The sequence below is a fragment of the Parus major genome, chromosome Z (genome assembly GCF_001522545.3).
Source record: "Parus major isolate Abel chromosome Z, Parus_major1.1, whole genome shotgun sequence".
NCBI classification, from domain to species: Eukaryota; Metazoa; Chordata; class Aves; order Passeriformes; family Paridae; genus Parus; species Parus major.
This window is the reverse complement of record NC_031799.1, coordinates 23,661,832-23,686,972: the sequence shown is the minus strand read 5'-3', so window position 1 is coordinate 23,686,972 and position 25,141 is coordinate 23,661,832. Positions and strand designations below refer to the sequence as shown.

Here is a 25,141-nt window from a genome sequence, read left to right as displayed (position 1 = left end):
CAGGAGGTAGCAGGTCAATGAAGAAGGAGGGGCAGGAGGTGCTCCATATGCTGGAGCTGAGATTTCCCTGCAGCCTCTGCACAGCCTGGAGCTGTGCCCCTGCAGCCCATGGAAGGTCCATGGAGGTGCAGAGATCCACCTGCAAACTGCTGAGGAGCCCACGCTGGAGCAGGTGGATGCCCAAAGAATGTCATGATCTGGTAGGAAGCCCACACAGGAGCAGACTTCTGGCAGGACCTGTGGCCCCACGGAGACAAGCTCATGCTGGAGCAAGTTTACTGGAAGGACTGTGATCCCATGCTGAAACAGCCTGTTCCTGAAGGACTGCATTCCATGGGAAGGACTGATGTAGAGCAGTTCATGAAGACCTGCAGTCCATGGGAAGGACTCATGTTGGAGGAGTTAATAGAGAACTGTTTCCTGTGGGAGGAATCCCACCCTGGAGAAGGGTAAGAGTGTAAGAAGTACTCCCTGTGAGGAGGAAAGAGTGGCAGAGACAATGTGAGATGAACTGACCACAATCCCCACTCCTTTTCTCTCTGCACAGCTGAGGTGTAGAAGGCAGAAAATTTGGAAGTGAAGTTAAAACCAGGAAGAAGAAAGGAGTAGGGGAAGGATGGTTTTGAGATTTGATTAGTAATTAAGCTGTATTTCCCTAAGATGATTCAATTTTGCCTCTGTCAGCAATTGGTGAGTGACCTTTCCCTGTCCTTATCTCTACTCAGGAGACTTTGATATCCTCTCTCCCCATCCACCTGAGAGGAGTAGTAGAGTGGCTTAGTGGGCACCTGGTATCCAGCCAGGGTCAACCCACCAGAAAAGGTCATAGTGTTTTAAAAAATTTCAAAGGTAGAATTTGTACCTCATAGTCTGGCCCTCCAAAGTGGGACTTTTTCTTCAGTTCTGTCACAGCATTTTTGTACGCTTCTTCAATTCTTCTCCTTTTCTCTGTCTCCTGTAAAATTACATGATCATTTAATGCAGTGAAAATGAATTGTAAACATGACAATAAATTGAATGACCGGGGTATTATTTTTTCCAAGCAGCAACTGCAAAGATAATGAGTTTCTGAGTTTATTTGCATGTATGCCTTATATGTGCCAATATACATACATATATAATAGAAAGCTTGGGGAACTAGCTACCTTGAGGATACCTTCTAAATCATGTGGAAGAAAACAGATCATCAAGCAAAAATTGGTTTCTAGTTTAAGCATAGTTGTTCATTCTTCCTTGGGGTTCATACTTTGTATCTGATGTTTCATATAAACCTCCTTGATACAGATGCTTTGGCAGGGAAAACAAAGGGTAAAAACTAAAACTGGTAAAAAACTAACTTGCTGAATGTAGTGATACACTAACAATTCACACCCTGTAAGTTTGTATCTATAATTAGGGCAACTTGAATCATTTTGTGGACTCCAGGCAGAGAGTGCAACTGGACATCCTTCTCCCCTAAGAGGTTGTGATTGTACTAGGAGCCAGTGTATATACACACCTGATGGTGACTGTATCATTGTGTATTTTGGCTAAAATAGTACTAATGCAAAAATCATTATTAAAATAGTACTAATGCGAAAATCATTATTAGACTTAGTCTAATATTGCCTCTGCAAATTCTGCATACTGCCAGATACTTTTCATGAAAAAGATATAAACACTTCTGAAATTCTTGCAAAAATCAGCTTTTTTTCACAAGATGGTTCTCTGTCCCCTTTCAAAATCACTTCAGGTGAAAGCCAGTTCAGGTGGACATTACACACTATTTCTTGCAGATAAGGGTATGATTATTCAGCAACCCAAACTGAAATTTTAAGATTCAGTGGAAAACCCTAAAGCAACACTGAAAGGCTGAGTTACTGAGAATTTGGTGATAACATTCCCAGTTAGGCAATATTTTTGATGTAGAACAAGGTAGTATAGTTTTACACACACACAAAAAAAAAAGAAAAAAGAAAAAAAAAAGCGCTTTGATGAGGACAATATTGTTTTTAACTGTGACTCTAGGCTTTTCCCTTCTGAAACGACTGAAGAACCAGTACCTGTTAACAGATTTCACAAAATTCTGCATGTTTATCTTTTTTTAAAGGAACTGGAGAGTCCCGAGGATATATAAAGCATGACTTGAGTATAAGTCACTGAAAAAGCACAGAAATTTTCCAGGCTTGGAATGAAAAACCAAACAGACCCCACTTAAAACACAACCCCTCCCACTCACCTCAAATCCCTACACTTTCTGTACTTCAATCTGGAAATTAGTTATAATTCGCATGTATCAAAATATGGCTCTCCAAATTTGCTAGCTTCTTGTGGCAATAGTATTAAAGAAGGCAGAAACAAGAATAGAAAAATGCCGTGGCAGTCAAGACAACGTGAAAAGCATTATCACAAAGACTTTGTTGCAAGTAGAACAGTGGATCAAACATTAATGACAAAATCCTTGGTGTATACAATATGTATATATTTTAAGAAAAGTCTATTTTAAAATACATTCAATGTATTATATACTGCACTAGAAACAAAGTCAAGCTCAAGATCTTAAGAGCTAAATGCAAAAGGTGGAAAGAAAAGCTCTAACTACAATTGCTTTAGATAATACTACATGCTTCATAGCAATCTCATTCACATTTGACTGTTTTGGTAATTAAAGAAAACTAACCATAGAACCTATACTTCTATCATCTCAAAAATATTTATTTCCTTTTCAGAGAGGTTTACACACAGATTCAAGAAAACCTAAAATACAAAGATCTGTATCGTTTTCAACCCACATCTATGTATCAGAAAGAAAGCAAAGTCTTTTGATCAGGCCCATAAGCTACTCTTAAAAAGTGATGTTTAAGCACTAAAACGAAAGGACAAAAACTAGACCAAAAGCAGCTCTACCACTATGGAATAATGGTAGTAGAGGTCTGAATACAGTCCATTGGTGTCTTTAAGAGTGCAGGCATCAAGGTGCTCCTCACAAGGGTAGCATTTGTGGGAGGAGACTAGGGCTGCCTAGCAGCAGACACAGGTGGCTCTTGCCAGCTCCAAAACAGACTCACTGCAACAGACAGCTGAGCCCATTCACCATGTATGTGACACTTCTCTGAGGGGAAAAAAGAAAGAATAAAAAACACTCTGTGGGGAGAAGAATTGGAAGAAAAAGTGAGAAATCACAGAGGAGATGCCAAGACCAAAAAGATGAGGAGGTGCAGCTCCAGGGCAGAGAACATATTAGGTCCACACTGCAGGGGTATTTCCTGAAGGAACCATGTCTCATGAATGATCCACACTGCAACAGATTTTTCGCAGAGGGCTGTCTCTGATGGAGGCTACCTGCACTAAAGCTAGGAAAAAGGAGGAGGAAGGAATTTCAAAGATGAAGTGTTTTGGATTAATTGCAAACATTCCATTCCTCACCCTGCACTGCCTGCTGCTAGCAGGCAGTAAGGTTATGGAACATACTACCTCAGGTGAGAGCATGCAGCACATACTGGACAATCAAGGCACACAGCCCAGTCAGCAGGGTTTTGTGAAAGGCAGGTCCTGCTTGACCAACTTGAGCTTCTATGACAGGGTGACCTCCTTAGTGGATGAGGGAAAGGCTGTGGATGTCATCTGTCTAGACCTCACTAAAGCCTTTTATACCATTTCTCACAGCATTACCCTGGAGAAACTGGCAGCCTATGGTTTGGACGAGCATACTCTTTGCTGGTTGGATGGTTGGGCCCTGATAGTGGTGGTGAATGGAGTTATATCCAGCTGGTGACTGGTCACAAGTGCTGCTGGAAGGGCTCAGTATTTGGGGCAATCCAAATACATTTACGGATGATCTAGACACAGAGGTTGAGTGCAGCCTCAGTCAGTTTGCAGGTGACACCAAGCTGGGTGGGAGCACTGATCTGCTGCAGCGCAGGAGGGCTCTGCAGAGGAATCTGGACAGGCTGGATCATGGGCTGAGGCCAATGGTGTGAGGTTCAACAAGGCCCAGTGCTGAGTCCTGCCCTTGGGTCACAACAACCCCAGGAAGCGCCACAGGCTGGGGCAGAGTGGCTGGAAAGGACCTGGGGGTGCTGGTGACAGCAGCTGAACATGAGCCAGGCTGTGCCCAGGTGGCCAAGAAGGCCAATGGCATCCTGGCCTGGACCAGCAACAGTGTGGCCAGCAGGAGCAGGGCAAGGGTTTGTCCCCCTGTATTCAGAATGGGTGAGGTCACACCCCAAATCCTGTGTTTAGTTCTGGGACCCTCAACTCAGGAAGGATGTGGAGATAATGTCCAGAGAAGGGCATTAGAGATGGTGAAGGGTCTGGAGCACAAGTCCTGTGAGGAGTGTCTGAGGGAGATGAAGGTGCCTAGTGTGGAAAATGAAGGCTCAGAGAGGAAGTCATTGCTCTCCACAACTGCCTGAAAGGAGGCTGCAGCCAGGTGGGCTTGGTCTTTTCTCACAGGTAACAAGCACAAGGAGAAGAGGAAATGGCCTCAAGTTGCAGCAGATGAGGGCTGGATTGGATATTAGGAGAAAGTTCTTCACTGAAAGGGCAGACAAGCATTGCAACAGGCTGCCCTGCACTGGCAAGCGGTAGTACCGCTGCCTCTGGCAGTGTTAAAAAAGGTGTAGATGTGGCACTCAGGGGCTCAGGTTTAGTGGCAGATCTGGAAGTGTTACATTAACCATTGGACTTGATGAGGTTTGAGGTCTTTTCCACCCTTAATGATTTTATGATTCTAGGTAGAGGAGCCTAAGGGGAAGGCATGAAGTTGAGCTGGGGAAAAGGGGCAAGAAAGCTAACCCAGCATTTGTCCTTCTGTCTCCCATTAACCTCCCATTATTTTAAATCAAGATTGATTTCCCACATGTCAAGATGTTCTGCTGTGACAAATGCCAGGGAGCAATCTTCCTGTCTCTCTCTTGACCTATGAGCTTTTTCATTCTACTTTTCTCTCTAATCCTGCTGAATAGGTGGTCAGCATTTCACCCTTTGCCAAGGCTATCCCACCACAACTCTAGTTATTCAATTCAATAAAAATTCTCCTCCTCCAAAAGGTGAGCAAAGAGAGGAATAAAAAGTAATGACTTTATCAACTAATTAAGGTACTTAATACCATGACTGTCCTCTAAACCCCAGAAAATGTCACTGACAGATGGGCCTTTTTGAAATTTGCGAGTATGCCAAAGCAAAGCAAGTTGAAAACTCGGAGGTTTTGCGAGCTTTTGCCTATTTAATTCCTGGGAAAAGAAGTTGCAAGAAGTTTGTGAGCCCCTTTCAAATGTACTTACTGATGCTGCATGAGATATTAGTCCCATGACACCCCAAGTGAAATTTAGGTTTGATTTTGCAAACCACTTGCATCTTATACAAGTACTTTAAAGTTAGTCCAGAAGACAACAAAAAAGTGAGAAACCCCAAATCTAAATAAATTTAAATTTTATTTTAACATATTATTCTTTATTAAAATATGCTGAACTACAAGAAGGGAAAACATGCTCTAAGGATAGTCTCATCAGCACAAATGAAGAGCGTTTGTCCAGCACAGGGAAGGCTTTTGCTGTGGAACCTAACAGCAGCCTTCCAATATGTTCAAGAAACTAATAAAGAAACTCCGCCAGACTCTTCATAGTTTACAGAACTATGCTCAGAAATAAGCATCAGATACTGGAATAAAAGTTACTCCAACCGGATATAAAGCAAAACCTTTTCAGTCTAGCATCAAGTGAGCAGTAGACCTGCTCAGAAGAGCTGTGCTATCTACAACCTTGATAATGCCCTGAGCAACCTGGTCTGACTCAAACTGTCCTTACTTTAAGATGAGGGTAAGAGCAAGAGAGACCTACTGAGGTCTGTCTATCCAACCTGAACTCCCTATGATTCCACAAACAGCTTCAAGTCTTGGACTTACTGTAATTCTTCCAACTGCTCAGATGAACCAGTAAAGAATTGTTGATAGAAGTCACAATAGAGATAGGGCCAGGCTTCAACATATGCACAAACAACACAGAAGACAGGGTCAAGGATTCAAACACAGATGCATTTTGCGTGAGCATGATCATTGTTTGAATACTGTATCACAAAATAGAGTAAGATTTGATACATTATATATACCGTGTGGAAAGAGGTGGAATGAGAACAAAAAGACGGCTGCACTGCACACCAGCCAGCAATGGCAAGATTCTAGAAATTAAAGCCTGAACTACAACCTGCCATGCCTCCAACAACAGATCTCAGACAAGAAGACACTGCTCCTTTAGAGCTGTTACAGTGGTTGAGTAGGTTCAGAATGAACTATCTCTGCTATTAGAATAACAGATATTCCAACACCAAACAGGAGATTTAACCTATTAGTATAAAGCATAACTTAATCTCACCCATCTCCTAAAGTAAAGTGAAATAATTTTATCTTGAGGAGACATATAAAGTTAGAACTGGCTGTTCTCCCCAGTGTTGTCACCACCTCTTATCAAAATAAAACAATTCAGAGACTTGCACATCATTTTGCATGCATGAATAATTGGGTCTGTGTCAGAAGGCTATAAGCAATACACTTATTACTGTGAGATAATTTCAGGTTCTTAATATACACAAAGAATATACAACTACCATCTGAATAAGTGTTGTGAAAAAAACACTATGATGGAAAGAGCCACTATATCACCAGTCAGAACAAAGCTCCTTAACATTTTATAGGGTTAATAATTAAAACCCCTGAAATTAATAAAAGTTGTATATAAAAATAAAAACAGTTGTTTGAGCACAGAAGTTAGTAACAGCTTATTTGAAATGTCAATTTCAAGCTAAAGAAACTTTATTTTTCAACAAAAGTAAAAGGAAAATGATCTTACCTTATCTAGCCTTTTTTGCCAGCTTTCTTCACGTTTTACCATGAGTTCAATACAATGAGAGAGTGTAGCAAGTATTCCAGCAGTAGTTGCCTTGAAAGTTATAGCTTCTCCTTTAAAGTCTATGCCATTAATTCCTTTGGGTGTCTCATGTGGAAACACTAAAAACACATATACGAGATCACTGATAGCTGCCCTGGATCAAACAAGCACTTCACATCTATGTGTTATATTTGAAGACAACAGACTGGCTAGAAAGTTAATTTAAAAATAAAAATCTAAAGTGGTAATAATGTCCACAGCTATCCACAGGATAAAGAAAAAGATCCAGAAGGAGAAACAGATCCTTGCAGCTTCAGCTTGCTATACTGTATTTCAAGCCTGCTTGTAATGCTGTATTACTCTGCACTCTGCAAATCATGTGGGTGGAGGGAGTGGTAATAGTTTGTAACAATAGCAGTTTGACAGCTTGAAATGGGGCCTAATTAACACAGAGCAACCTTAAAACATATCAGACTCAGCACCAAGAAAGGAACAATTTCAAAATGTCATCAAACCCAAAATGTATAATTCAAGGTTGCTTTAAGCACGTAATTACAGATTTTTAAAACCTCCAAGTAAAAAGGTATAAGATAAAAGCATCAAATGTACTGAATTTTCCAAGTACTGTGAGTTTTACAGTTCCAAGAACTGCTTCATGCTGTCAACCAGGCCATCTGTTGCTAAGGCTATTTAAACAAGTCGTTTAAAATGTGTGACAAAAAGAAGTACCTATTATATGTCAAACTGGTACGTAGGCTGGCGTAATAACATATCAAGTGCTGCACATGAATGTCAGAAAATATTACAAAGCAGAAGTAACACTCAAATTGAAGCTGACTGAACCCAGCAAGTTAAACTGCTATCGCCAAAGAGCAAGCTCATGACTTATCACCTAGCTTGATACAATTTTTTTCTCCAGTCCATCAGTTTGTCAACATACCACTGTTAAAGTTTAAAAAGTACAAATTAATATTTGAGTAAGTTTATTTGTCTGCAAGAGCAAAGCAGAACTTTCAAGCAGTTACATTCTTTAATGATAGAGCACAGTGTCTGCACTTTGGGAACAGAAAGCAATCATCACATGGTCTTCAGCAGTGGTTTAAGTCTCTAGAGGTTTTATATGCCCCCCTTTTAGAAAGAATCAAACTTTTTCAAACAAGTGATTACAGACTACACACAACTTCAAACACATCAAGAAGTACACATAGTATGGTAGAATATAACTTTTTTTTTTCATGTTAATCAGGAACATTTCCTAAAAGGTAAAGGTGATGGGAGCTGGAGGAGAAAAAAAAATTAAAGCAAGAGAAAGAAAATACTGTTTCAGAAATTATAACGAGCAAAGCAGCTCTCCCTCCCCAGCAGTTGCAGAGGGAACACAGAACAGACTAAGATTGAAAGTGGCATAAGCTGGCAAGGAGGTCATGCAGTGACTCCAGTGAAAACAATTAAAATTACACAGGAACTTTGTCCATACTTAACATATTAACAACATACAGTTGTTAATACTTCACAGCTGAAAAAGACTGCGTCACACTAATAATTCCTCCTGTTGCTGTAGGTGATGTTCACATGCAGACTTAAAAGCACTGCTATACTGTTTGCAGATGTGATTTTTTTCTCTCAGTTAGGAAATATGTAGACATGCTGAAGAAACTGCCACTAGCTGCAACATTATAGAAATAATTTCAGAAATCTCTGTGGTAGAGTTTAAGGGAAAAACAGTAACACGGCTTAATTTTCTGGAAAAGAGAGAACTTTTGTCCCTTTCTAGGCCTCAGCCATATTTCATTAACACTTCCATACAGTTCTAAGCCATTCTTTAATGACTAGTCTCAGAGTAGGTATTATAAGTGCCGAGCTGCAGACTTAAAGCCAGTGCCCTAAGTTTTTTAGTCATTACAATTATAGGCAAAAATGAACATATTGCAGAAAGATGAAAAACCTATTTACATGAAAATATGGTCACTCAACAGGTTCCTTATGATGGATATAAGTACTTTTGATTCATTCCTAAACACAAAGTATCTTTCTTAAACATGCTGGGAGATTACCTCAATCCTTACCTCAGAAACAACTGAACTTCAGCACTTAACAAGTACTTGTGAAGAGATTTTCTATTTGGAGAGACCAAACATCTTTCCAATTCCTTTTATTTTTTTTCCATGTCAGCTAAATATTGATTATTTCAAAATTAAAGCAGGCATCTGGAGATCTATATTTGAAGGTAAAAACTAACAGGAAAAGGTTCTTACTGTTGCAACTGCTCTTTGGTTATCAAACTGCATGACATCAACTGAAAAAAGCAGGATAATTTGTCTCCCACCCTAACTTCAATTTCAACAATATTCCAAGCAGTTCATTTTCATTATCCCATCTATGCTCTATTTCTGATTTGTTTTCTCTTGTGTTTCATAAAAGAAATCCATCATACCATTCTTTACCTTCCAATAGCTCTTTAGTTTTTCTTTCCTAGACCTCTGTGTCTGTTAGGACAGGTGTTTTTTCTTCTTGTTCCCAAGATTCTGCTGGTAACACCTTTCCACTGTTTGACCAAATCTGTTTTCCAGAGAAACAGCAAAGTCTTCTAAAGACAGTAAGTAGAAAGAGGTTCTTCCATCTTTTCCATTTTATGCTCCCTTAACGTATTTTATCACTAAAGTAATTCTAAGTGAAAAAAAATCTGTGTCCATGATCCACTTCTTGATGCCTACTGTTGTTATCTTCTGTGGATTGCAATAGGACCAATATGATTAGTTTTCCTCCAAGAATAACCTCAATTTTTCAGCAATATTTTAGCAAATATTCTTCCTCCATTCAAAGGATTAAAATCCAACATAAATTGCATTTTGGAATTGGAAAGTTCTCTCCTTCAGCCTTTGTACCATTTCCATCTTTATGGTTCCAGTACAAACAGTACAAAAATCATCTTCCATATTCAAGGTGGTTCCTTAAGCAGGTTACATATGCTTTTCCTATTCTTAAAAAATTTAAGTCCAAATATGTTCTCTTTCCAGAGGGGATGAATGGGAACACTTAAGAGTTCAAGATTCTACATTCCTGAATATAAGAACCCAGTGGGCTCTTATGCATCAGCCAGATACCATGCCTTGCTGTTTTATATATATGATCACAATTCCAGTTACCAGATCTTTTAACTGGAAAGCAATCAATATATTTAAACAACTTCACAGTTGTTTAACCCTCTTCACTTTAAGATCCTACAGAACACAGAAAAGAAAAAGCCTCCTGATCCATATCACCTTCAGAACAGTACACAAATGTCCACACTTACATTCCCTTTCTCCTCCCACCCAGAGAACAAATTGCAAAAATCAGTGTGAATATGGTCCCTTAGGTCAGTCTTAAATCAATGATTTGAGCTAGTCGTGATTGGTGCACTAGTAGTTTGAACAGAAGGCTTAAACACTCCTCCATATCATAGTAAGCTAAATTAAGAGGTTGAACCTATGCCTCACTTCCTGAAGCACTGAGTGGAGAACAGTCTCAGAATAAACAGGCAAACACTTGTGAGCTACAGTTAAAAAGATTGTTAGAGTCCTTCCAGGATGGGATCAAAATTTCAAAAAGAAAACCTGAAATCTGAGAAACCAAATTTTAACAGCTGCTTTGGGGCTAAGATTTAAAAAGGGTGAAGCTGAAGAGAAAACTTTCATTGCCAGTTAGTCTGACCTTTCTTTCTGCCCAATACATCAGCATGGGTGTCTCAACCTGAGACATCTACTTGCCCCCACTGCATCACTTCTGATTCCACTTTAAGATAGAGATTAATTTTTCATTTCTAATCAAGCTTTGCAGCATTCAACTACTAAATATTTAATGAATTTAGCTGTTAGAAATCAAACTGAGGCACAGAGAAACCGAAACGGAGATAAATATTTTCATAGAAATAATTGATGGATAGTAAATTTAATAGGATACAAGACTCATAACAACTGGAATTAGAAGTTTTGCAAAAGGCTAGGGGTTGCAGAATTATTTCCTGTAGTGAGCTATAGTGTGTGTTTATATAGGTATCTGTAATATCAAGTTACATTTTTTAATTGTAATTAGTAATTTAGTTAATCAAGTAAATTTTTTAGCGTGTAAATTCCAAAAGCTTGATGATCAGCTGGATTAAAAATACAGACTTTCCTAATGACACTCCCCATAGAATATGCATATATATTGCAGATGTGCCAGAACAAAGTAGATACGAAAAAATTTTCTACAGGTAAATTAAACTGAAACTCCTACATGATTGTACAAAAACTGAGTTTGACAAAGACATCTCTTCCAAAATGAATCATGCAGTAAAATTAAACTCTTAACGTTTTTCCAAGAAGGCTTTTTCAGTTTTCTGAAATCTAACTTGCAGCTCTAAAAAAAATTTAAATAAATAATAATTTGGAAAAAGTACTGTTTCATACAGACAACAGGATTAGTGGAACCACACACCTGCTTACACTTGCTTAAAAACTTCTGTTTTATGCTACCTAATCTCTGAAATCAGAATTACAATTAATCCTCAGTAGAAAAATCTACTTATGTGATGAATTCTGGAAGCAACCTGAAAAGCTGGTTCCATTCCCTTTCCCCTTCCATCACAACAGTTTTGGATATGCTCTAGAAAAATCACTTAAATACAGGAAGGAAATATGTAATACATGGGAACAACTGCCAATTCCAAAAGAACACAGAAGACACAGAAAAGGCTTATTTTGCCCTTTATTTTCAAGGTTCTTCATGAAACTATTTACATTTTTAAAAACATTCCTCGTGAGTACTTTGGGAGATTCCATCACACTTGAAACTGGAGGTGCAACTTCCAAGCTTAGTGAATCAAGTCTAAGGAATACCTTAGGACTAACTGAATTACCAACAAGTAGACAGTGTAAACACTAGAATATTTCAGACAGAAAACATAAGGTCTAAGAAGAATGCAAATACAATTTAAATATATATACACAACTTCCTCCAGGCCAGATTATCAGATTTCTTGAACAGCAACACTTGCATGAGTTCTTCACATTTGCTGCATGGGTACAGTGAGAACAATAACCAGTTCATTTATGGTAAGAATAAAAATCTGAATTCTGCTCATTATAACAAGGAAAAGGACAGCAAAAAAGCAATAAAACTATGAAAAGTGAGAATCAGTAACAGTGCTATCTTAACCATTCCATAGCCATAGTACTTGGAAAACTATAGGGGGACATCCCCAAGTGGGAAAGTGCTGAACTACATCAAACTCCTAAAGCAGGTAACACTTACAATAACCTGCTACAAAATCTCAGTTCCCAATATTTGAATTGCAGCTGTTTCAATGGAATTTTTTAGCAACAACGACTTTAGACACAGAATAGGAAATTCCAGCTTGACAAGCTTGCATTACTATTTGTGTGAATCAAGAGTAACTCAGAGGACCATGGAAAGCTGCTAAAGAATTACAGCACAACTAAGAACTTCACATACACATACACTTAAATAACTATTGTTGCCATTTTCTGCTTAGAAAAGCACATAAAACACATGTCTTGTAACAGGCTTATCACCATACCACTCATTCTAATTTTCATTACTGAAAAAAATGGGACACACTTACATTTTTCCTTATTGCTGTTACTGTTATGCACAAAATCTCCATCAGGACGTACTGTAGGGAAATCATCTTCGTCATCTTCTACCACTAGATTGAGAGAGAGTGCATTATGGGAATGAGAAAGCTTGTATAGTTCTTTGGTGTGCAAGAAAGAATTAAGACTGTCTTCATGGTTAGCCATATAACAACATATTTTTCCTATAACAACAGTCCCTTTAGGGGTTTTTTTGGTTTTTGTTTCATTTTGTTTTTTTGAGCCAAGACTACTACCAGTGTAAATGTCAGTTAACAGCATAATCTAGCATTGCTCAGCACTGAAGTTTAGCATTCAATCACCTGGTGAGAGCAATATATTTTGGTGTTACAAGTGGCTAAGTAGAAGCCATGATTCAGTACCTATCTAATCCTCTACACTGGAAAGTTAAAAAAAAAAGTGAAATTGCACTTCTCTGGTGTTTTATTGCTACGGACAGTTTCACACTGCCAGAATAAATACAGGGATGAATATAAATGTCTCAGTAGAGCGCACAGGTACAGTGACAAGATGTGCTCTGATATACACAATTCACAGATATGTAGACATCCACATCACTGGTCTCAAGTGTGCATTCAGTTATTTCCAGCCAATACATCTCAGAAGCATTACTTGAGCCAGCAATTTTAACTTCTTAGAACAGTGTATTGTTTCTATCAAAACTAATATCCCATTTATTTTTCAAAGTAACAGGTAAGAGACAAAAATAAATTGAATTCATCAGGGTTAGCAACTGGTATTCTCTAAAAAACCACTTAAAAAGAGCATTGCTTTGTACATTTGACAGCTACAGGTTAACATCAAATAGATTTTAAAGCAAATCTGAATTCTAAAGTAAAAATAATTAACATGCTTATGCATTTATGCAAATAATTGGTCCTTTACTAAACTAAATTTAAGACATATTTTCTTTATATGACATTAAGTTATACTGTAACAGTATCAAGAGATTTCCTCAGTAAAAAACTACAGTCTATGGAGGGAAGAGTTTTCAGTTACAGCGTTACCTTTATCTCTCTGGAGTTCGTCTTTGGAAACCGCATCAGCACAAGCATCAAAGTATTTCTGCAAAGTATCAACTTGTCTACACAAGATGTCTCTAAAGGTTTCCATTTCTGCAAGCTTCTCACGTAAGCTATGGCCCTTCTGAAAACACAAATGAAAAAAGCCTGAGACGTTTCTATCAATACTCAACAATAGCTTGATGCAGCATAAGTCTAATTTAATTTTAAAAAATATATTTTTGCAGCTGTAAAGAAGAAATTGAAGTACACTAGCGGCATTTTAGATATCAGCAACTTTTAATGTCGCAAGAAACCATATCCGAATATTCCTTTTATATTCATTTTGTCACTGGTCTCAATGTTTTCTCCTGACTGCATCTGCTACCTCAGAGCACTCCACAAAAGCTTATTAAAAACGTGAACGCGCACGCTAACAACTTTGTACATATTTGCCTGAAAGCAGACAGCTCCAGTTTTAAGATCAATGTTCCAATCCCTTATTCCCCTTTCGTGTGTTGCTCCTCTTCTGCTCTCCCAGAAGTACAGCCCACTCAGTTCATGTATTAAATATTAAATATTCATATGCATGACACAAGGAAAGCCATAATTTTTCAGCCAGTGGTGTATCACGCTTATTAAGCTACAGAATTAGTGTTTTCATTTGGAGCCCAGGATATTCTGGTGAGTAAATTAGAAAAAGTTAATGAACACACAAGTTTGATCTTCCTGCCACTGAAGGTGACACCACAGTTTAAAAGGGACAATTGCATGAGAGGCATGACAGAGCTTCTCATATCATCTCTTCACCACCATACGACGCACTAATGACATCTGAACACTTTAACTAAATATTTTATATTTCTCCTGTAATTACGTGAATGAGTCTCCATATGTTACTTCTTTTCCAGTTGCACATTATTTATGCGCAAATACTAGGAAAACTTTTTGCACCAACCTTAAACGAAGAGGTGGATGTTGCAGAGTATCCACTTGCTCCAGAGACAAGAGACACCATGGAGCCATGGCGCCGCAAACTCGACTCTGATCCATAGCCAGATTCAGTCTAAAAACAAATCACACAAAAACCTAGAGTGCTGAGGCTTTTGATAAAATCAAAACAATGAAAACAAGATTAATATAAATTTTTCTGAAACCCACCCATTTGTTTTTTGCAGTAGAGGTTTCAATAACTAAAGCTGTGCCTGCATCTAAGATGTTGATGCAGTATCTGTGAAGTTATTATAAACTTGCTTATTATTATCAGATTGATTTTTAAAATAATTTGTTACCTACAAGGAATTATGTATCCCCAAAAACAATATACATTTAATGGTTCAAAAAAGGGACAGTGTTTCAATATTTTGGTTTATGTAATTCATTCCTAAGAAGTAACTTTTCATAGCCTATTAAAAAACTTACATTATTCTACAATTAACTGGGGGATTAAATTCAGTCTTATGATAATCAGATTCAGTTCACCTGTCTAATCACACAAATAATACCATTTTGTTTTTAAAAGCAACAAAATAGAAATCAAAGAAAATCAGGCATTTACTACTATCAAGTTTTTTTCCTGATTCTGGCTTCTTTGGCAAAAATATTTATATTAGACTGAAATTAATTTTTCATGAGAACAGATGTCTACATAAAACGAGGTAAGACATTGAAAGTAAGAAAAAAGATACAATAATAGGAACTAACTAAACAATGAAAAAAGAAAAACATCTCCTGATTAGAATAACATTTCAAAAACAGTTTGACCAATTTTCTCACAAGTCACACAGAAGCAGATACTGAGGAACTGAAGGAAAATAATTTCTTAAAATGTTAATGTAAATGATGTCCATGGCAAAGGAGATAAAAAATCCTGACAGAGAATTCAAGCAATAAATAGATGGTTCAGAATAATATATGAAATACTGTTGGTAGATGAGTTTGATCAAGTAGACAGAAACAACTGTGAAGGATTTTTGACAGGAATAAATTCTGCAGTAGCACCAAAACTCAAATGGGGTAGGGAGAGGGGAGACAAAACATATGGTGTGGAACAAACAAGAAGTAATGATGAAATTCCAGTTGTACATTTTATGGAAAAATTGGTATTTAGGCTTTGAGAAGACAGGAGAGTGTGGGTAAGTTAAAAAGCAGAGAATGGTAAAGGGTTGTTTGAAGTGTTGGTTAACAATTTGGGCAAAGTGGGACAAAGTATGTATGACTGAGTTACCAGTAAGAGTTTGAGCAGACGATTGCTTTGTTACAAAAACATTCAATAAGCATAAACCAGAAGAGTCACCTAACACTTTGAAACATTTATTAAAAGATTTCCTTTAAATGAAACTCTAAAAAGACTTCATGTTTAATCACTACCATCAATATTTATTTAAGCACATGCCACAAATCTTAAGATGTTTTTATTGTAGTCAGTTTTGACAGTGAAAATTAATTTAATTTTCTCTGTAAGTTGTATACACTATGAAAGATGCTAAAACTTCATTTTAATAGGATATGGCTTAAAGAACAGATCAATTTTAAAATGTAGCCAAAATATCCATTTCATTGAAGTTAGAGTATTTTAACTAAGGATAGCAAGCATTTTCTGATTTTGTCCTTAAAGTGAGAATGACGCACCTATGCAAGACCTTGCTTTAAGCTTAGGAAGTGAAATTTCTGGTTTTCTTTACCTGAGATTTAGGCAAAGACACACCTTTATAGTCCTATTTTAGAACTTCCAAGAATAGTTGTAAATTTGTAAGTAGAAAATCTGATGTCTTATATTCTACTTATGAATTAAATTCTTTTCTTGCAATATTATGCCTACAGTCAGTGCTCAGCTAATTTAGTTCACAAAATAAAAACTGAAGGTGAAAAAAAAAACAACCCCTCTTTCCACATCAACACGTAAGCCTGATTTTTTAAGATACCTTTTCAGCTGAATATTTATTTCTCTTTCATGCATGCTTGTAATTATTAATTCCACTAAATAGTTTATCCATGTACATGTAACAGCATACAAGATTATATGGATACAGCTATCAGCTTGCAAAGACTACCAGAAAAAAAGGTGCAACATAATTAACTATTTGTTATGAAGAAAATTCAGCAGGCATTAAGAGCAGACTGAACAGCACCCATCATGAATCAAACGCATGTGCATTTACAGACCATGTTCACAAAACTGTGTCAGACAATTATGCTCGAATAGTCAAGTGGAAAAAATAAAATTACATTGAGAATACCTATTTTTCACAAGAACGAGAAAATAAGTACTCATTTCCAGCTGATGCACAGACATCCTGCTCACAGCAGACACATGCAGGCAGATGAACACAAACAAAGAAAGCATGAATCATGCAAAGCCCCACCATTCTACTACCGCAACATCTAAACGAGAGCAGGTCACTGCCGCATTTATGTCTTGCAAAGCAGATCATCGTTAACTAATCACTGCAGGAATAATAATTTACATTGAGAAGAAGAATGTAGACAAAATTCCTTCTGTTTATACAAATTTTAATTTCCCAAGACAAAAACTGGAAAAGCCGGTAGAGTCCATATGATAGAAATCAACAGTTTCTGCTTGAAAACAAAATTACTTGTAGAAGTCGTATCAATTCATACCATCAAGCACTAACGCCAAATTGCCATGCTTGGTAAAAAGATGCAGCTCTTTGAAATTCCATGCATACATCACAGCTTCAAAGCTACATTAAAACTGGCATTTGATAGTAATTGCAACACCTTCAGCTTTCTAAGGCAATGCATGAAATCCATTAATCCTTTTGTTAACAACAGACAAGAAAAAAGAGCCACATGATCCAAAGCTTCATGTGATCCTTTAACTGGAGCAGATGCTAGTATCAGCAACAAGGCAATATGCCAGAAAAGCTGCTTTCAATAAAAAAAAGCTAAGTATTTGCAGAATCATATTGCAGATCTCGGTTACTGCTTGCACTGATCCTTAAGTGGAAAATATTACCCTTGAATAAAGCCCAGACTCATGGCAAAGTTCTCCCACTTAAATCAAATAAAGCAAATTATTCTCACATGTCTTCAAGGAATTATTTTTGTTATGTCTCAATTTAGTGTTTGTGAAGCACTTCAATGTAGGTTTGTTCACAACGGCAGATATATTCAGTTAGAATTATAAATTATTTATTATTTTACATAACACAACCAGCAGGCAGCTCCTCCCTTTAAGGCATTCAGCTCACCCAGAAGGTGATGGAACAGATACTAGGCCACAGTGACTCTAATCTCATTTTCTACAGTAGTTGTGAAAAAAATCCCACTCAAACATCTAAGAAATCAAGCCGCAATACCTTATGAAAAAAAAACCAGAATATAGAAAAAAATAGTAACAAAAGAGACCTGGAAGGTACTATGAAAGGCTTGGTGAAAAAAAAGCAGATAAGCTCTGTAAAACAACTGTGTTCCAAAAGCAATTTTTAGACTTGATGCAAATGCTTCAGAAAGATGGGATAGTGGTAGGATGAGCCAAGGCAAGGCTACCCTAGGAAATTATGCCAGACAGAAAGAATACAATACACATTACAGGTAAGGCAGTACAGGATGCATTTCTGAGGACTGAAATTAAAGATAAAATTATCATGTGATAATAAAGATAAAATTATCATGTGATGTGACTGTAGCTCTGATTTTTCAACTGTTCTGAGGCTGCTAACAAATGGAAATCTAAGGCTGCAAAACCAAGGTGGTAGTTAGAAGGAAGGAAGAGATTGAAATTCTGCAATCCACGTTAGAGCAGCTGGATGATGATTCCCCACCCACAGCCCTCCCAAGCACAGTGCAGATGACTATTTAAAAGGAAAGAGATTCTAATCTGAAGTTTTTTGCAACTGCAAAAAATAAGGAAAGACATGTTGCAATTCCATAGTAAACAGGCACATTATGTGCAAGGGAGGAATCCACAGGAATTCCAGGTTGAAAAACAGGTATAAAAATAAAACTCTCCACTGAGCAAAAGTACCAAAACACAAGCTGACAATAATTGCAACACTTGGTGTACTTAGTACTAAAGCAGTTCGTACTCTGGGGTCATGGGACTAAAGGCAAGAGTGGGAGAGGCTACATTTATCCCTTTCGTGAATCTAGGCAGGAAAGGGACAGGTAAGGTCTGTATTGTAATACAAGAACTAATAAATTTCGTTCTATTAGACACCAGCAGAAAATGCACTAATGTTTTGCTGTCAGTTCCCAATGCACTGAAGTGTTGTTACTTGTATTCATGCTTTGAAAGCTAGTGGGAGAAGCTAAAGATTTTAGATAATGAATTAATTCCGTTGTGTATAACTGATCTTGGTTTAAGGCTAGCACTTGTGCAACTGTGCCTTTAAAAAAAAGAACAGTTCTGATCCCAAGTGAAAGCATTAGTCACCTTGGTCTTTTTAGCAGTTATAAAAAAACCCCCTTAACAGTTACATTAAACATTATTTTATCATCACAATGTATAAAATTCAAAAGGGAGTGCTGCCAGGGTTAATGCATAGATGCTAACTAAGGCAAATGAGACGGAGGCATAGGAAAAGTCGCTGCAGGAGTCTAAGAACCCGCTCTGCCATGGAGCATCCACTAGGTGGAGGGAAAGCCCGTGCCTTGGAGGGACTGAGCACGTAGGGATAACCCAGCCCGTCTCAACAGCGGGACAGAGCAAGGACACTAATGCACACGCCGTGTTCACAGTTAACAAGCATTCAGGCAATCCTAAGTATCCTTCAAAACGGCAGGGAAGGAGCGACTGCTTCTTACTCCAATTGTTGGTTAAGTTATATTTTTTAACCGAATACAGTTAAGTATTACATTAATATCACCCCTGTAGAACCAGAAAAAACACATCCACCATCAGTATTATGGTGAAGAATCCTGGGCTAAAGACCATAATGAGATTTTGGAAGAGCACAGTTAAACAGCAATGGGGACTTATTCACCTTTGTGAAAAGGTACTTGTTGCAAGTCTGAGCCTATTTTGGATATGGATTTGATAGGCCTACACTTTATCTACACTTTATCACTTACACTTAATCACAATAAACATCCTCCTAACAAGAAACACTAGGATTCAAAGCAGAGGTGGAGGCAAAGTTCTTACTTGCACTAGAAGAAATGGACTACTACAAGCTTTACAGCAACACAGAACACATCTATCAGCAGGTAAACATGCTTAATTATCTATGCTTATCAATAAGAAGAAAAACTGCCAAAGCAGATGCTTCTGCAAAACCCATGAAGTCCCTTGTTCACTTAATGCAATTAGCAGTTATCTTGTCACTGCTAAATTTGGAAACAGATTGTTTTTCATTCTCCACTCAATTCTTAAACATTTATTTATAAGAACGGAATCTCTATCGAATGGCTGGCATACCCCTAAGTATGTAATACATAGCAAGCACTGGACCATAAAAGAGTTGGAATTGCCAAATTCCAATAATATATTTGACAAAGCATTTAAGGAAAACTATCTTACACCCTAAGGAAATACATGAGAACACATGCTGTTTAAATTGCAATCTCCTAACAGTAATCTGGGAAAAAGTGGGGAAAAAGAAGGGCTTACTTTTAATACATTCCTTGATTTGCATCATACCCTATTGAAACTAATACAATTTTCTTCATTTTCAAAACCTATTACCTACTCTTGTTTCCTTCACGCTGTAGCCCTTGTCAGCTCTCAACACATACTTCCTTCAAAAACAATGGAGGTTCACTGAACTACTACACATTTGAACCAAAGAAGTTGTATGAAATAAGGGACTCCAAGACACGTAACTTTTTGTCCTGTTCCTGATACAGCTTCAGATTCCTCATGTTGTCCAGGGTTGAAGATGCATAAAAAACAGTCCGTCTATTGAGTCAAAAACATATTTGTTTAAAAACAAAGCCCAGCCTGGTTTAAAAGGTCTTAATTCAACAGCATTTTGCCAACAGTACAAGCTTAACACGCATTTCTAATTATACATCAATTTGACAACATAAAGATTCCATATATTAAGCTCAAACTATCTAGGCAATAATTCTGCCCAAAAATAATTTTACTTTCAAATAAAAGATGGACATATTGGATATAAAGTATCAGAGCTTGGAAGGTAAAATTGTCTAAGGACAAACTCAACTGACCTGCATGACAGGCAGAAAATAATCAGGATCATTAGGCTGGAAAAAGACTTCCCAGATCATTGAGTCCAATCTTTGATCCAATACCACCATGCCAACTAGACCATAACACTAAGTTCAACAAACAGACTTTTACTGTACACCTCCCGTGTACAGTACACCTCCCTTGCTTTCCTGGGCAGCCCTTTCCAATACCTGACCACCCTTCCAGTGGAAAAATTCTTCTCTATGTCCAACCAGCAGAGCCTTCCTACCCTCCAGCAGATCAACACTCTTACCCAACTTGTCACCTGCAAACTGAGTGAAGGTGGCCTTGATTCCCTCATCCAGATTGTAAGGATATGACACAACTGGACCCAGTGCTGAGCCCTGGGGAACAGCACTGGTGACCAGCCACCAGCGGATGTAACTCCATTCACCACTGCTCTCTGGTCTGACTATCCAGCTGGTTTTTTACGCAGTGAACAGTGCACCTATCCAAGCCATGAGCTACCAGTTTCTCCAGGATAATGATATGAGAAATGGTATCAAAGGCTTTAGTGAAGTCTTGATAGAAAACATCCACAGCCTTTCCCTCACCCACTAGGCAGGTCACCCTGTCATAAAAGATGATCAGGTTGGTCAGGCAGGACCTGCCTTTCACAAATCCACACTGACTGGGCCTGATGCACTGGTTGTCCTGTATGTGCCAGTCATCACACTCAATATACTCTGTTCCATAACCTTCCCCAGCACTGAGGTCATCAAGGTCAGGCTGACAAAGCCGTAATTCCCCAGATCCGCCTTCTGACCCTTCTTGTAGGTGGGCACCACAGTTGCAAATCTCCAGTTATCTGGGGTGTCCCCTGGTTAAACTAGGAGTGATCATAAGTGATACAGATGGAGAAGTATTTAATGAGCTCCCTCATTCCTTTTGGATCAATCTGATTTGGCCCGACAGACTTGTGAGTGGCTAAGTGACATGGGAGGTCACTTCCTCCTGAGTTACAGGATATCTATTCTGATCCCCATTCCTGTTTAGCAGCTCCGGGGGCTGCCTGCCCTGAGCATATTTGATCTCTCTGTCAAAGACTGAGGCAAAGAAAGCATTAAGTATCTCAGCCTTTTCCTCATCCTTGGTGACAGTGTTCCCCATCCACATCCCCATTAAAGGATGGAGATTTTCCTTGGCCCTCCTTTTGTTGTTAATGTACTTGTGAAAACATCCCATCCTACACAGTAGTGACCAGACTAAATTCCAGCTAAGGCCTCCCCTTTGTAGTTTTTTCTCTACATGACTTACCAACATCCTTGCACTCCTCCTGAGGTGCCTGCCTCAGCTTACATAGGAAGCAACATTTGAAAGATCTTAAGTCAAATTAAGTTGATGAAGGGTCTGAAACACAAGATGAGTGGCTGAGGGAGTTGGGGTAGCTCAGTCTGGAAAAAAGGAGGCTCAGAGAAGACCTTATCACTCTCTACAGTTACCTGAAAGGAAGCTGTAGTGAGATGCGTGTCAGTCTCTTATTCCAAATAGCAAATGTCAGGACAAGTGGAAATGGCCTCAAGTTGCAGCAAGAGAGGTTTAGTTTAGACTATGAAAATTATGAAAATTTTTTCAAGCAAAGGCTGTAAAGTACTAGAACATACAGCTCAGGGAAGTGGTGGAGTCACCATACCTGAAAGTGCTAAAAAAATACATGGATATGGCATTTGAGGACATGGTTTAGTGGTGAACATGGTGATGGTACTGGATTGACAACTGAATGTGGAAATACTAAAGGTCTTTTTCAATCTTAGCAATTCTATGGAACACTTGATATACGATGACTTATAAAGATTTTTAAAAAGTCACATGAAAACATTAATTGCTTTACAAAGAATAACAGCACATTATTCTATAATTCTCATTCTAGATTATGAGATAAGAACAAATGAGATAAGGTCTAACATGACCAAAACAAAAATGCTAAAGGGATAAATTATCTGAATACTTCTGATGTTTAGATGTAAGACCTAGCAACAGATACAGAAGGGCAAAGATACGCATATAAAGGAGATCTCACATCAAAAAAAAATAATAAGAAAACTCAGATTACGAGGTTATCTAGCTTAAAAGTTTTATATATTTAACGTAAAAGACACATTGGGATATCTAAAAGGATAAAAATTCAGATAATTTCCAAAACCTTGGTGAATCACCAATTCAAATCATGACAGCATATCCTTCTGTCAAAAGGTTTGAAAGCACTCTGTGGTCTAACAGGTCAGGACTGGGAAAATTAAGTTGTCATGGACTCATATTACGTTCGTGTTAGTACCACTTCATCTGTTTAATCTGCCCAAGTCAGTATCGTGTGTGACCACTAGAGGGAAATAGTGAAAAGGAAACAGACACGGCTGGAGGTTACTATTGGTCAAAGACCAATAGTAACCCTTACCCTGTTTCTGCTTTAGTCCCTGGGCATAGAAACCTCCTTTTCTTGGTAGACAATTGAAACCAGAACAGTTTTACCTTTAGCCTTTATAATTACATTTGAGACACATTGCTTAGTGAGGATAAAGTTTTCCACAAAGCATGCAAGTAGCAACAATGACTTCAGTGCTGAATGGATTATAGTGAATTAGAAATTGTAATAGAGATTAAAGAAATTATTCTGAAGTCAGACTTATCAGCAAGTTCAAAACAGTGAACCAACTAAGAACACACCTATTTTCAGTTAAGACTGTCCAAGGACATAGTATGAAATCAATCTGACAAATGTTCTGGCTCAGATTTTTTAGAACTTCATCTGACAGGAAGTAGTTAGGCTCAATATAATTTACCTTTAAAAAACGTTTAAGAGTTGACCCTGAGAAAATTTGGCACATGTGTCCCAAGCACCATGTCCAAGTAGAAGACTTTCCTTTACATTCAGCTGCTCTGTCATTAGTCTGCAAACATACAGCTCATCATTCTTTATTCATAACATTTAAGTGTTTACAGGCTTATTTAGGAGTTTGTAAAACTGTTTTGTGAAATGTAACTCTCAGAAAACTCATCTTTAAAAATTAAAATATTAACTGATATGACATACAATATTAACAAACATATCAGTAAAGATATTAAACTCACTTGCCAATACAAAAACAATCTCCACAGTATCGTTGTTCATTGATGCAAAAAGAAACAGACTGCTCTTATTTGCTGAAAGCCAACACCCTCTGTGTAATAGGAAAAACAACTTCAAGCACAGCACAGGTCTTTACAATAAGCTGACCTACCCTGCCCTTGAAGGAAAATCTGGAAACTGTTTGGAAAACAGCTCACAAAAGGCTGCCTCTAGTACATCAGAGGAAAGCAAATCAAAGGATCTAGGCCCTAGAATGTTTAAGACTTTGAAGATAAGTGTTATCATGAGTTATACACAGAACTGTAATACTGTCGGTCCTTATTAGGTTGTGCACTAAGCTTTGGGACACCATTTTGGTCTTACTTTGCTTTCCAGAGGGGTAAAATATATAAACAAGATAAAGAGTGCCAGTACAGAGCTGTAACTCACACAAAAACCTCCCTGAGATAAGCATTAGCTAGAGAATAGTATAATAAAACAAGCAGTTTAGTGCCTATTTTAATTTAAGTCTTCTATAGTAAGAAAATGATCTTACTTCATGACAGTATGTCAATTTTGTACAAGCTGTAGAGCCCTTTCTGTAAGAAATTGTGCCTTAAATGCACACTGTCCTATGGAAAACCCAGGCAACGGCAGAAACACATTCAGTATATACGTAATCAATTGTTTGGTAAACTCCTATTTTCTACAGACTGCTGAAGTCCAGTCCCATTGTTGGTTCTCTCACAAAAGTGTACCCTCGAATAATTCATTGTGAGAAAACTACACTTGTCAAGAGCTGACAAACTGAAAGTGATGCTATTGCCTGCCGAGATCCCACCCACACCACACAGGGGTGTGACCTAAGACTTCAGGAGAAAGGCCATTATTGCTGTTGACTGCTTTGAACTGCAACACACTAAAAGCTGACTTCACCCCCTTGTAAAGTGAGGGGAGGGAAACTCCCACCTGATGGTAGGTAAGGTGGTGTTTCCTGACCACTCTTCATGGCAGTGACAAAACGAATATTCTATCACCAGCTTTTCATATTCTGACAGATGTGCTTATAGTCCAGTTCAGGCACTGAAAAAGCAGCAGCCATAAAAATGATGAAAGTGAAGCAATTGTATTTACATCCAAAAGCACTCCAGACTCCAATCTGTCTCACAGTTGAGAACAGTAAAGAAAAACAGCAGATTCGCTGCGTAACACAGGGATCTTATATCAAGACAGTATAAATCAACAAGAAGGACAGAGAATCTTTCCAGTTAAGTCTAACACAAATTTTTCTCCTAAATGCAGCCTCAGATCCATGTTCTTCAGACTTTCTTCCTGTATCACCAACTTCAAACCCATAATGAAGCATGTTTTTATATCCAGGTTCTGTCTGCTCAGGTAGATACCCTGAAGGAGACTACGTATGACTAGTACTGTCAGCT

At 38.0% G+C, this 25,141-nt stretch overlaps 1 protein-coding gene across 5 annotated transcripts in view; it reads right to left on the bottom strand.

Annotated features, from left to right (window-relative positions):
- Window positions 1–25,141, bottom strand: part of CERT1 (ceramide transporter 1) — a 79,718-nt gene that overhangs the window by 16,636 nt on the left and 37,941 nt on the right. For 3 of the 5 annotated variants that reach the window (XM_015652263.2, XM_033520312.1, XM_015652264.3), the window contains exons 4-8: window positions 14,459–14,566; window positions 13,507–13,645; window positions 12,469–12,552; window positions 6,825–6,982; window positions 863–955 (exon numbers count right to left, since the gene is read on the bottom strand). In XM_015652263.2, coding sequence (XP_015507749.2) covers window positions 863–955; window positions 6,825–6,982; window positions 12,469–12,552; window positions 13,507–13,645; window positions 14,459–14,566 — 582 coding nt within the window. Of the gene's footprint in view, window positions 1–862; window positions 956–6,824; window positions 6,983–12,468; window positions 12,553–13,506; window positions 13,646–14,458; window positions 14,567–17,121; window positions 17,143–17,241; window positions 17,290–25,141 lie in introns of those variants that run through there. The other 2 variants (XM_033520313.1, XM_033520314.1) reach the window with 2 other exon arrangements.